The sequence below is a fragment of the Branchiostoma belcheri genome, unplaced genomic scaffold, assembly GCF_001625305.1.
Source record: "Branchiostoma belcheri isolate BF01 breed outbred unplaced genomic scaffold, Haploidv18h27 scaffold49, whole genome shotgun sequence".
Lineage (NCBI taxonomy): Eukaryota > Metazoa > Chordata > Leptocardii > Amphioxiformes > Branchiostomatidae > Branchiostoma > Branchiostoma belcheri.
Window position 1 is genome coordinate 2,363,060 of NW_017804120.1, and position 13,076 is coordinate 2,376,135.

A 13,076-nucleotide genomic window follows, 5' to 3' on the forward strand; every position below is an offset into this window, starting at 1 on the left:
TTTAATATTGCAAACATATTTTAAAACTTCTGAGTTTGGAGCTCGGGTTTTCTTGTTGGAAATTGAAGTTTTTGTAAATTTATTCGCACAAAAAAAAATGAGACTGCCTTAATTTGGAATTCAACAAACAAGATTCACAGGAATTTTGCAATCTGTAAATTTGTGACGACTATCCCTAAGTGGTATTTTAGCCTCTTAACTGTGTGGGAAACCTCCTCCAAGCAGGCTAGGGACAATTCATATTGCCAATCAACTCAACCTTGACACCAATATATGGCTTATGTCTGATGGCTATTAAATTATCAAGTGTTCCTTCATTACGAATGGATACATAACATTGCCATTAGCTGGGAAGAGTGATACAATTTTTATTTACTATATTATGTTCATTTACATCTATCCTATTTTGATTTTCTTCTTAAAGATTTTTCTTTTGCATTCTTATTCCTGGTCCTCACCTAACGGGGTTGTGAATGTCTTCTTTTACTTAATTATTATCGAAGTCTGTTATGAAATATTTGTTTATCCTTTTGTTTCTTTTAGCGCTCAAAATCCCGACTCCCATCATACCATCACCGTGGCATACACTGGCCCCTGCAACAGTGGAGCCGACAACCGTAAGCGTCAGTTCAACCCTGGAACCGACCACTGCAATGCGCACTGTAACGAGCACAACTACGATCCGCTGTGCGGCAGTAACGGGCAGACCTACGACAACCGCTGCCTCATGGAGTTGGACAACTGCCTCTACACGTACGCTGAAACATTGCAAACATATTTTCAAACCTCTGAGTTTGGAGCTGGTGTTTTTTTCTTGTTGCAAATTGAACTTTTTAAAAATTTATTCGCACAAAATAATGAGACTGCCTTAATTTGAAATTCAACAAACAAGATTCACAGGAATTTTGCAATCTGTAAATTTGTGACGACTATCCCTAAGTGGTATTTTAGCCTCTTACCTGTGTTGGAAAACTCCTCCGAGCAGGCTAGGGACTGTTTAGATTGACAATCAACTCAACCTTAACACCGACCTACGGCAACCGTATAGCTATTAAATCGTTAAGTGTTTGTTAATAACGAATGGGTACATAGCATTAAAGTAAAGGAATAGTGATAAAAACATTTTCTATTCACTATATTGTGTTCATTTACATCTACCCTATATTGATGTCTTTTTTAAAGATTTTTCTTTTGCATTTCTATTCATAGTCCTCACCTTATGGGGTTGTGAATGTCTTCTTTTTGTTTTGTCAATCATCATTGCAGTCTGTAATAAACTCTGTTTATCCTTTTGTTTCTTTCAGCGCTCAAAATCCCGACTCCCATCATACCATCACCGTGGCATACACTGGACCCTGCAACAGTGCAGCCGACAACCGTAAGCGTCAGTTCAACCCTGGCACCGATCACTGCAATGCGCACTGTAACGAGCACAACTACGATCCGCTGTGCGGCAGTAACGGGCAGACCTACGACAACCGCTGCCTCATGGAGCTGGACAACTGCCTCTACACGTACGCTGAAGCATTGCAAACATATTTTAAAACTTCTGAATTTGGAGCGGGAGTTTTCTTGTTGGAAATTGAAGTTTTTGTAAATTTATTCGCACAAAATAATGAGACTGCCTGAATTAAAATTCAACAAACAAGTTTCACAGGAACTTTGCGATCTGTAAATTTGTGACGACTATCCCTAAGTAGTATTTTAGCCTCTTAACTGTGTTGGAAAAACTCCTCCAAGCAGGCTAGGGACTGTTCAGATTAACAATCAACTCAACCTTGACACCTATATATGGCGGTCTTATATATAGAGCTATTGAATTATTAAGCGTTTCTTCATTACGAATAGATGCATAACATTGCCATTAGCTGGGAATAGTAATACAATGTCTATTTACTATAATATTGTGTTCATTTACATCTGTCCTATGTTGATGTTCTTTTCCAAGATTTTTCTTTTGCATTCTTATTCCTGGTCCTCACCTTACGGGGCTGTGAATGTCTTCTTTTTACTTAATTATTATCGAAGTCTGTTATAAAATATTTGTTTATCCTTCTGTTTCTTTTAGCGCTCAAAATCCCGACTCCCATCATACCATCACCGTGGCATACAATGGCCCCTGCAACAGTGGAGCCGACAACCGTAAGCGTCAGTTCAACCCCGGCACCGATAACTGCAATGCGCACTGTAACGAGCACAACTACGATCCGCTGTGCGGCAGTAACGGGCAGACCTACGACAACCGCTGCCTCATGGAGTTGGACAACTGCCTCTACACGTACGCTGAAGCATTGCAAACATATTCTAAAACTTCTGAGTTTGGAGCTGGGGTTTTCTTGTTGGAAATTGAAGTTTTTGTAAATTTATTCGCACAAAAAAAATGAGACTGCCTTAATTTGAAATTCAACAAACAAGATTCACAGGAATTATGCAATCTGTAAATTTGTGACGACTATCCCTAAGTGGTATTTTAGCCTCTTAACTGTGTTGAAAAACTCCTCCAAGCAGGCTAGGGACAGTTCAGATTGCCAATTAACTCAACCTTGACACCAATATATGGCTTATGTCTGATGGCTATTAAATTATCAAGTGTTTCTTTATTACCTATAAATACATAGCATTGCCATTATATTATTAGCTGGGAATAGTGATACAATGTCTATTTACTTTATTGTGTTCATTTACATCTATCCTATATTGATGTCTTTTTCAAAGATTTTTCTTTTGCTTTCTTATTCCCGGTCCTCACCTTACGGGGTTGTGAATGTCTTCTTTTTACTTAATCATTATCGAAGTCTGTTATAAAATATTTGTTTATCCTTCTGTTTCTTTTAGCGCTCAAAATCCCGACTCCCATCATACCATCACAGTGGCATACACTGGCCCCTGTAACCGTAAGCGTCAGTTCAACCCTGGCACCGATCACTGCAATGCGCACTGTAACGAGCACAACTACGATCCGCTGTGCGGCAGTAACGGGCAGACCTACGACAACCGCTGCCTCATGGAGTTGGACAACTGCCTCTACACGTACGCTGAAGGATTGCAAACATATTTTAAAACCTCTGAGTTTGGAGCTGGGGTTTTCTTGTTGGAAATTGAAGTTTTTGTAAATTTATTCGTACAAAATAATGAGACTGCCTGAATTAAAATTCAACAAACAGGATTCACAGGAATTTTGCAATCTGTAAATTTGTGACGACTATCCCTAAGTGGTACTTTAGCCTCTTAACTGTGTGGGAAACCTCCTCCAAGCAGGCTAGGGACTGTTTAGATTGACAATCAACTCAACCTTGACACTAACCTATGGCAGTCGTATAGGTAACAAGTGTTTTCTTAATTACGAATGGATACATAGCATTAAAGTAAAGGAATAGTGATAAAACATTTTCTATTCACTATATTGTGTTTATTTACATCTACCCTATATTGATTTCTTTTTTAAAAGATTTTTCTTTTGCATTTCTATTTATGGTCCTCACCTTACAGGGGTTGTGAATGTCTTCTTTTTGTTTTGTTAATCATCATTGCAGTCTGTAATAAACTCCTTGTTTATCCTTTTGCTTCTTTCAGCGCTCAAAATCCCGACTCCCATCATACCATCACCGTGGCATACCATGGCCCCTGCAACAGTGGAGCCGACAACCGTAAGCGTCAGTTCAACCCTGGCACCGATCACTGCAATGCGCACTGTAACGAGCACAACTACGATCCGCTGTGCGGCAGTAACGGGCAGACCTACGACAACCGCTGCCTCATGGAGTTGGACAACTGCCTCTACACGTACGCTGAAGCATTGCAAACATATTTTAAAACCTCTGAGTTTGGAGCTGGGGTTTTCTTGTTCGAAATTGAAGTTTTTGTAAATTTATTCGCACAAAATAATGAGACTGCCTGAATTAAAATTAAAAAAAAACAAGATTCATAGGAATTTTGCAATCTGTAAATTTGTGACGACTATCCTTAAGTGGTATTTTAGCCTCTTAACTGTGTGGGAAAACTCCTCCAAGCAGGCTAGGAACTGTTTAGATTGACAATCAACTCAACCTTGACACAAACCTATGGCAGTCGTATAGCTATCAAATCGTTAAGTGTTTCTTAATAACGAATGGATACATAGCATTAATAAAGGAATAGTGATAAAAACATTTTCTATTCACTATATTGTGTTCATTTACATCTACCCTATATTGAATTCTTTTTTTAAAGATTTTTCTTTTGCATTTCTATTTATGGTCCTCACATTACAGGGGTTGTGAATGTCTTCTTTTTGTTTTGTTAAATCATAATTGCAGGCTGTAATTCTTGTTTCTTTCAGCGCTCAAAATCCCGACTCCCATCATACCATCACCGTGGCATACACTGGACCCTGTAACCGTAAGCGTCAGTTCAACCCTGGCACCGATCACTGCAATGCGCACTGTAACGAGCACAACTACGATCCGCTGTGCGGCAGTAACGGGCAGACCTACGACAACCGCTGCCTCATGGAGTTGGACAACTGCCTCTACACGTACGCTGAAATATTGCAAACATATTTTAAAACCTCTGAGTTTGGAGCTGGGTTTTTTTTGTTCGAGATTGAAGTTTTTGTAAATTTATTCGCACAAAATAATGAGACTGCCTTAATTTGAAATTTAACAAACAAGTTCACAGGATTTTTGCAATCTGTAAATTTGTGACGACTATCCCTTAGTGGTACTTTATCCCCTTAACTCTGTTGGAAAACTCCTCCAAGCAGGCTAGGGACTGTTTAGATTGACAATCAACTCAACCTTGACACTAACCTATGGCAGTCGTATAGGTAATAAGTGTTTTCTTAATTACGAATGGATAAATAGCATTAAAGTAAAGGAACAGTGATAAAAACATTTTCTATTCACTATATTGTGTTCATTTAAATCTACCCTATATTGATTTCTTTTTTTAAAGATTTTTCTTTTGCATTTCTATTCATGGTCCTCACCTTACGGGGTTGTGCATGTCTTCTTTTTGTTTTGTTAAATCATCTGCAATAAACTCTGTTTATCCTTTTGTTTCTTTCAGCGCTCAAAATCCCGACTCTCATCATACCATCACTGTGGCATACACTGGCCCCTGCAACAGTGGAGCCGACAACCGTAAGCGTCAGTTCAACCCCGGCACCGATCACTGCAATGCGCACTGTAACGAGCACAACTACGATCCGCTGTGCGGCAGTAACGGGCAGACCTACGACAACCGCTGCCTCATGGAGTTGGACAACTGCCTCTACACGTACGCTGAAGCATTGCAAACATATTTTAAAACCTCTGACTTTGGAGATGGAGTTTTCTTGTTGGAAATTGAAGTTATTGTAAATTTTTTTCGCACAAAATAATTAGACTGTCTGAATTAAAATTTAACAAACAAGATTCACAGGAATTTTGCAATCTGTAAATTTGTGACGACTATCCCTAAGTGGTATTTTAGCCTGTTAACTGTGTTGGAAAACTCCTCCAAGCAGGCTAGGGACTGTTTAGATTGACAATCAACTCAACTTTGACACCAACCTATGGCAGTCGTATAGGTAATAAGTGTTTTCTTAATTACAAATGGATACATAGCATTAAGGTAAAGGAATAGTGATAAAAACATTTTCTATTCACTATATTGTGTTCATTTACATGTACCCTATATTGATTTCTTTTTTTAAAGATTTTTCTTTTGCATTTCTATTTATGGTCCTCACTTTGCGGCGAATGTCTTCTTTTACTTAATCATTATCGAAGTCTGTTATAAAATATTTGTTTATCATTTTGTTTCTTTTAGCGCTCAAAATCCCGACTCCCATCATACCATCACTGTGGCATACAATGGCCCCTGTAACAGTGCAGCCGACAACCGTAAGCGTCAGTTCAACCCCGGCACCGATCACTGCAATGCGCACTGTAACGAGCACAACTACGATCCGCTGTGCGGCAGTAACGGGCAGACCTACGACAACCGCTGCCTCATGGAGTTGGACAACTGCCTCTACACGTACGCTGAAGCATTGCAAACATATTTTAAAACCTCTGAGTTTGGAGCTGGTGTTTTCTTGTTGGGAATTGAAGTTTTTGAAAATTTTATCGCACAAAATAATGAGACTGCCTGAATTAAAATTCAACAAACAAGATTCACAGGAATTTTGCAATCTGTAAATTTGTGACGACTATCCCTAAGTGTTATTTTATCCCCTTAACTGTGTTGGAAAACTCCTCCAAGCAGGCTAGGGACTGTTTAGATTGACAATCAACTCAACCTTGACACTAACCTATGGCAGTCGTATAGCTAATAAGTGTTTTCTTAATTACGAATGGATACATAGCATTAAAGTAAAGGAATAGTGATAAAAACATTTTCTATTCATTATATTGTGTTCATTTAAATCTACCCTATATTGATTTCTTTTTTTAAAGATTTTTCTTTTGCATTTCTATTCATGGTCCTCACCTTATGGGGTTGTGAATGTCTTATTTTTGTTTTGTTAATCATCATTGCAGTCTGTAATAAACTCTTTGTTTATCCTTTTGTTTCTTTCAGCGCTCAAAATCCCGACTCCCATCATACCATCACCGTGGCACACACTGGACCCTGTAACCGTAAGCGTCAGTTCAACCCCGGCAACGAGCACTGCAATACGCACTGTAATGACCACTACGATCCAGTGTGCGGCAGTAACGGGCAGACCTACGACAACCGCTGCCTCCTAGAGTTGGACGACTGCATGTTTAGGTTCGTTCAACTAATATGTTCTGGAACTCGCTGTCTCTAAAGTACAGTAGGAACATCATCATTGGATAGCTTTAATCATAGAAGTTCATCTGTGTTGGTATTTACATGTTTAGAGTTAAAACTTTAGATCCAACACAAAAAGTTTTCTCATCTAGACTAGAGCTTTCGACCAGTCACTCTGATCTTCCTCAGTAGACTGACCCAGTGAGGCTTGTCACGTGGCTTCTTTGACATGTGACGTTAACACTGGGTCAAAGATATCTGGTAGACGATGTCGGCCCCCGTCGCGGTTAAGTGAAGGATGATGGGCCCTGATGTAAGTAGCCTCCTTCACCACTCTCAGGAAATAGTCTTATTCAGTGTCCAAAATCCTTACAGTGCAAAAGTAAAACAAAGTGTCCGGGTGACTCTATGTTGCCGTGTTTGTGACACTTCTGAACTGGCTGAGCTTGGCCGTCTAGGTCCCTGAAACCTGGTTCCGGCTATGGAGATATAAATACAGATGATTATATTGTAATCGGAGAGTTCAGACTCTGAAGTGAGAGAATGGGTTTCCTTGTTTTATCATTTTAAGATTTATCCGTTTGTTTCTTTCAGCGCTCAACACCCCGAGTCCCATCATACCATCACCGTGGCATACAATGGTGTCTGTAACAGTGGAGCCAAGAACAGTAAGCGTCAGTTCAACCCCGGCCACGAGCACTGCAATACGCACTGTTCCGACCACTACGATCCAGTGTGCGGCAGTAACGACCAGACCTACACCAACCGCTGCTTCTTGGAGTTGGACGCCTGCCAGTTCAGGTACGTTCTACTGTTGCAAACGGGGATGTCATACCTCTGAGTTCGGGACTAGAGTTTTTTGTTCGAAATTGAAGTTTTTGCAAATTTATTGCCACAACCTATAAGAGTTAGTCTGAATAAAAACTTCACAGACAGGAACTGCAGGAACCTTGCAAGCTGAGGTAGTCTTATATCAATTAAATTGTTTCTTCAAGTTTCTTTAACCTAATCATTAATGGATGCATAGAATTGCCACGAAGGAATAGTGATAAAGATAATTTTCTATTTACTATTTTACGTCTATTTACAATGTGCCTTTTGCCTTTCTTATATTGTCCTTTTGCACTTCTATTTCCCGGTCATTCCCTAACATGGTCTGTGAATTTCTTTGTCAATCATCATTGAAGTATATGATAAAGTCTTAGTTGTTTTTTTTTTTTTTCTTCTCAGCGCTCAACATCCCGACTCCCCCCATACCATCACCTTGGCGTACCATGGCGCCTGTAACAGTGGAGCCGACAACCGTAAGCGTCAGTTCAACCCTGGCACCGATCACTGCAATGCGCACTGTAACGAGCACAACTACGATCCGCTGTGCGGCAGTAACGGGCAGACCTACGACAACCGCTGCCTCATGGAGTTGGACAACTGCCTCTACACGTACGCTGAAGCATTGCAAACATATTTTAAAACTTCTGAGTTTGGAGCTTGGGTTTTCTTGTTGGAAATTGAAGTTTTTAATCGCACAAAATAATGAGACTGCCTTAATTTGAAATTCAACAGACAGGATTCACAGGAATTTTGCAATCTGTAAATTTGTGACGACTATCCCTAAGTGGTATTTTAGCCTCTTAACTGTGTGGGAAAACTCCTCCAAGCAGGCTAGGGACTGTTTAGATTGACAATCAACTCAACCCTGACACTAACCTATGGCAGTCGTATAGATAACAAGTGTTTTCTTAATTACGAATGGATACATAGCATGAAAGTAAAGGAATAGTGATAAAACATTTTCTATTCACTATATTGTGTTTATTTACATCTACCCTATATTGATTTCTTTTTTAAAAGATTTTTCTTTTGCATTTCTATTTATGGTCCTCACCTTACAGGGGTTGTGAATTCCTTCTTCTTGTTTTGTTAAATCATCAAACTCTGTTTATCCTTTTGTTTCTTTCAGGGCTCAAAATCCCGACTCCCATCATACCATCACCGTGGCATACAATGGCCCCTGCAACAGTGCAGCCGACAACCGTAAGCGTCAGTTCAACCCTGGAACCGATCACTGCAATGCGCACTGTAACGAGCACAACTACGATCCGCTGTGCGGCAGTAACGGGCAGACCTACGACAACCGCTGCCTCATGGAGTTGGACAACTGCCTCTACACGTACGCTGAAATTTTGCAAACATATTTTAAAACTTCTGAATTTGCATTGGAGCGGGAGTTTTATTGTTCGAAATTGAAGTTTTTGTAAATTTATTCGCACAAAATAATTAGACTGCCTGAATTGAAATTCAACAAACAAGATTCACAGGAATTTTGCAATCTGTAAATTTGTAACGACTATCCTTAAGTGGTATTTTAGCCTCTTAACTGTGTGGGAAACCTCCTCCAAGCAGGCTAGGGACTGTTTAGATTGACAATCAACTCAACCTTGACACTAACCTATGGCAGTCGTATAGGTGATAAGTGTTTTCTTAATTACGAATGGATACATAGCATTAAAGTAAAGGAATAGTGATAAAAACATTTTCTATTCACTATATTGTGTTCATTTACATCTACCCTATGTTGATTTATTTTTTTAAATATTTTTCTTTTGCATTTCTATTTATGGTCCTCACCTTATGGGGGTTGTGAATGTCTTCTTTATGTTTTGTTAAATCATCTGCAATAAACTCTGTTTATCCTTTTGTTTCTTTCAGCGCTCAAAATCCCGACTCCCATCATACCATCACTGTGGCATACACTGGCCCCTGCAACAGTGGAGCCGACAACCGTAAGCGTCAGTTCAACCCCGGCACCGATCACTGCAATGCGCACTGTAACGAGCACAACTACGATCCGCTGTGCGGCAGTAACGGGCAGACCTACGACAACCGCTGCCTCATGGAGTTGGACAACTGCCTCTACACGTACGATGAAGCATTGCAAACATATTTTAAAACCTCTGAGTTTGGAGCTGGAGTTTTCTTGTTGGAAATTGAAGTTTTTGTAAATTTATTCGCACAAAAAAAGAGACTGCCTTAATTTGAAATTCAACAAACAAGATTCACAGGAACTTTGCAATCGGTAATTAAATTTGTGGTGCCAATCCCTAAGTGTTTTTTTAGCCCCTTAACTGTGTTGGAAAACTCCTCCAAGCAGGCTAGGGACAGTTCAGATTAACAATCAACTCAACCTTGACACCAGTGTATGGCGGTCTTATAGCTATTGAATTATTAATCGTTTCTTCATTACGAATGGATACATAACATTGCCATTAGCTGGGAACAGTGATACAATTTTTATTTACTATATTATGTTCATTTACATCTATCCTATATTAATGTCTTTTTCAAAGATTTTTCTTTTGCTTTCTTATTCTTTATGGGGTTGCGAATGTCTTCTTTTACTTAATCATTATCGAAGTCTGATATAAAATATTTGTTTATCCTTTTGTTTCTTTCAGCGCTCAAAATCCCGACTCCCATCATACCATCACCGTGGCACACACTGGACCCTGTAACCGTAAGCGTCAGTTCAACCCTGGTACCGATGACTGCAATGCTCACTGTCCCAATGACTACGATCCCGTTTGCGGCAGTAACCATCAGACCTACAACAACCGCTGCTACCTGGAGATTGACGCCTGCATTTTCAGGTACGTTCCAACATTGCAATTAGAGTTTTAAACATTTTAGTTAGTTTTTCTTGTTTACAATTGAATCCTTAAATTGTTTTTATTATTATTGAAGTCATTAAAGAAGTCTTCATTCATCCTTTTGTTTCTTTCAGCGCTCAACATCCCGACGCCCATCATACCATCACAGTGGCATACAATGGCCCCTGTAACGGTGCACCAGGTGGCCGCAAGCGGCAGTTCGATAACGACTGCCCGATGTTCTGTCCCGAGTACTACTCTCCAGTCTGCGGCAGTAACGGGCAAATCTATGACAACATCTGCTTCCTGGAGAGCGCTGCCTGCATATATAGGTAGGTTCCAGTCTTCCAACATTTTAGGTAAAGGCACCCAATGCGATTTTTGGGCGCCCAAACTGGAAATATGCTGAATTAGGCCAGCTTTGTGATATTGACACATACTGCTTCACGTTAGCACATTTTGAAGCAGCATTTCATACTTTGGGCATTGAAAACTGCATAAACAAGCACCAAGATGAGTCCTGCATTTTTAGATGGTACCTAGAAATCAGCCCTGGCTCCTTTAAGTAACCATTTTCTGTCAGAATTTTGGCAATTTTTGTTCCATGAGAGTCAATATAATATCAACACACTTAAGTTTTTCAACTTATTTTTATGCCACAACCGACGCAGAGGACAATGCTCACGAGGAATGTCGTGTAAAATACCTTTCTCAAGGGCACAAGGTCGGTGACACTCTGCCGTTAGGACACACGATCTCACATTCCTAGTGCCTTACTGACAGAGTATGCATATGCATATTAAGGTTAAAGATTATTAATGGGTGTAATTAAGTGTTTTACTTCTTTTATTATTTTCAGCACTCAACATCCCAATTCTCACCATACCATCACTGTGGCTGACGATGGCTTCTGCCAACATGGCGCCCTCATCCACGATAGCGCCGCCATCCAAGATGGCGTCATCCATGATGGCATCGTGCATGATCGTGCAATCTAAGATACCCACAGAGCAAGCCCGACTGACACATCTGCTGTGAGATCATCATTGGCAGGGAGTTGTACTTGTCGGGATACTTTTGAGGTGCCGTCACATACGTCGTACGATTTATTTGAAAAAAAAAATAGCGATTCCTAGCGAGGCTACAGATTTGTCAAATGTGACAGATTTGACCGTTAACAATGATTTATGTACGGCAATATTTGTCGTGACAAGATGGCAAAATGTTAGGCGACACATTCCCGACTATTCTAAGAATGTCTGCCGATTTAAGCCGTACGACGGATATGACTAAACGTTGACGTATAAACAAACGAACATATTCCGTTCAATAAATGACACTAAGATCAAACTGCAGAATTTGTGTTGTTTTCCTTTGGCCAATAAAAAAACTAGGCCGGTACGTAGACTGACTGAAGACAATTATGAACAAGCTTAAGCAGACATTATCATTATTATAATGATATAGTATGAAAGATAAAAAAGGTAGCCATAAAAGTTGAGCTAGGCTGTGGTGACATTCGTCGAAGGTCGTAAGTCCTTACTCTCCAAGCAGAGGTTGTGGGGGAATGATCGTTACCTTTTTATATTTTTACCTTTTATTTCGCTATCCCCACCAACGTCGGTAGCCGCGGACCTTCTTTGGTTAATGGATACTATGGCCAATTTGATACTGTCTTTTTGCCACCGATAGGGATCTGCTTGGAGATTAGTAAGTCCTGGCATTTTCAGGCAAATCGTGACAGAACCCACAGCCGAAAGAATCTACCGCTATTGTTTCGGCATTACATGATAGCTGAATTTTATCTGTGAACGACTATGAAAAAACAGACGCGAATGTATGACGACCGTACAATGAGTGTTACCACGTCTGATCAGCATAGATTTAGGGTCCTAGGCCTTATAGCTTTTACTAAATATAAAGTTACATGGGGAACAAAGTTACTTACTAATACTTACGGAACAAATATATTGAGCTAAGGCCATACTGACACCTTTTATTGATGTGTGTAAACGGGCGCAGCCAAAAACGGATGTCACCGATCCTAGTGTAAAGTACGAGGTCACATCCTGCTTCCAGTGCCAAAAAAAAGCTCACTGATATAAGTTAAGCTCTTCAAGCAAAAATACTAGTAGCTAATTTGTTGTGAAGACTTACGCGTACGGCTACTGTGTTATTATCGAAGTCAATCCAGACAACAGCAAGGGACATCATGGCTATCATGCAGATGGTGTTCGTTACTATTCTGATAGCTGGTAAGGAAAACGTTTTTTGTTTTTTTTTGGTGTGGTAACATATCTGTAATTAGATTAACTTGTTGTAGCGAAGATACAGGACGGCAGGTGGAGAGAGGGTGGCTAAACATGAACAGGAACTGCGAGATAATGGTGTACAGTTTGACCTGTATTTAATATTGGAATATGAAAAAGGGACTGGAGACGTATCATGCCTGTAGCCAGGATTTTGAATGGGGGAGTTCTTTCCACTGTTTGAGGGGACCTCGAGCGCCAAAGGCGCGAGGTTCCTAGGGGAGTCCGGGGGCATACTCCCCCGGGAAATTTTGAAAAATGAACCTTCTAAAATGGCATTTCGTGCGTTTTTAAATTTTAGCGAGATAAATTTTTATACAATAAGAAAGGGAGCAGTTTTTCTACGATTCCAGTCCATCTTTTCAAGAAAAATCTTGGACCT

The 13,076-nt window shown here is 40.1% G+C and overlaps 2 protein-coding genes across 2 annotated transcripts in view; both read left to right on the top strand.

Annotated features, from left to right (window-relative positions):
- LOC109479475 (agrin-like) overlaps positions 1-11,842 on the top strand; it is a 12,895-nt gene extending 1,053 nt beyond the window's left edge. Inside the window, exons 2-17 of the mRNA XM_019781440.1 lie at positions 544-753; positions 1,305-1,514; positions 2,069-2,278; positions 2,836-3,030; positions 3,574-3,783; positions 4,319-4,513; positions 5,047-5,256; positions 5,791-6,000; positions 6,544-6,735; positions 7,333-7,539; positions 7,969-8,178; positions 8,699-8,908; positions 9,448-9,657; positions 10,194-10,385; positions 10,520-10,717; positions 11,245-11,842. Of these exons, the coding sequence (XP_019636999.1) occupies positions 544-753; positions 1,305-1,514; positions 2,069-2,278; positions 2,836-3,030; positions 3,574-3,783; positions 4,319-4,513; positions 5,047-5,256; positions 5,791-6,000; positions 6,544-6,735; positions 7,333-7,539; positions 7,969-8,178; positions 8,699-8,908; positions 9,448-9,657; positions 10,194-10,385; positions 10,520-10,717; positions 11,245-11,383 (3,208 nt within the window). The 3' untranslated portion in view covers positions 11,384-11,842. The remainder of the gene's footprint in view (positions 1-543; positions 754-1,304; positions 1,515-2,068; positions 2,279-2,835; positions 3,031-3,573; positions 3,784-4,318; positions 4,514-5,046; positions 5,257-5,790; positions 6,001-6,543; positions 6,736-7,332; positions 7,540-7,968; positions 8,179-8,698; positions 8,909-9,447; positions 9,658-10,193; positions 10,386-10,519; positions 10,718-11,244) is intronic.
- A 627-nt stretch (positions 11,843-12,469) lies between these two features.
- Positions 12,470-13,076, top strand: part of LOC109479476 (agrin-like) — a 9,099-nt gene continuing 8,492 nt past the window's right edge. Inside the window, exon 1 of the mRNA XM_019781441.1 lies at positions 12,470-12,640. Within this exon, the coding sequence (XP_019637000.1) occupies positions 12,598-12,640 (43 nt within the window). The 5' untranslated portion in view covers positions 12,470-12,597. The remainder of the gene's footprint in view (positions 12,641-13,076) is intronic.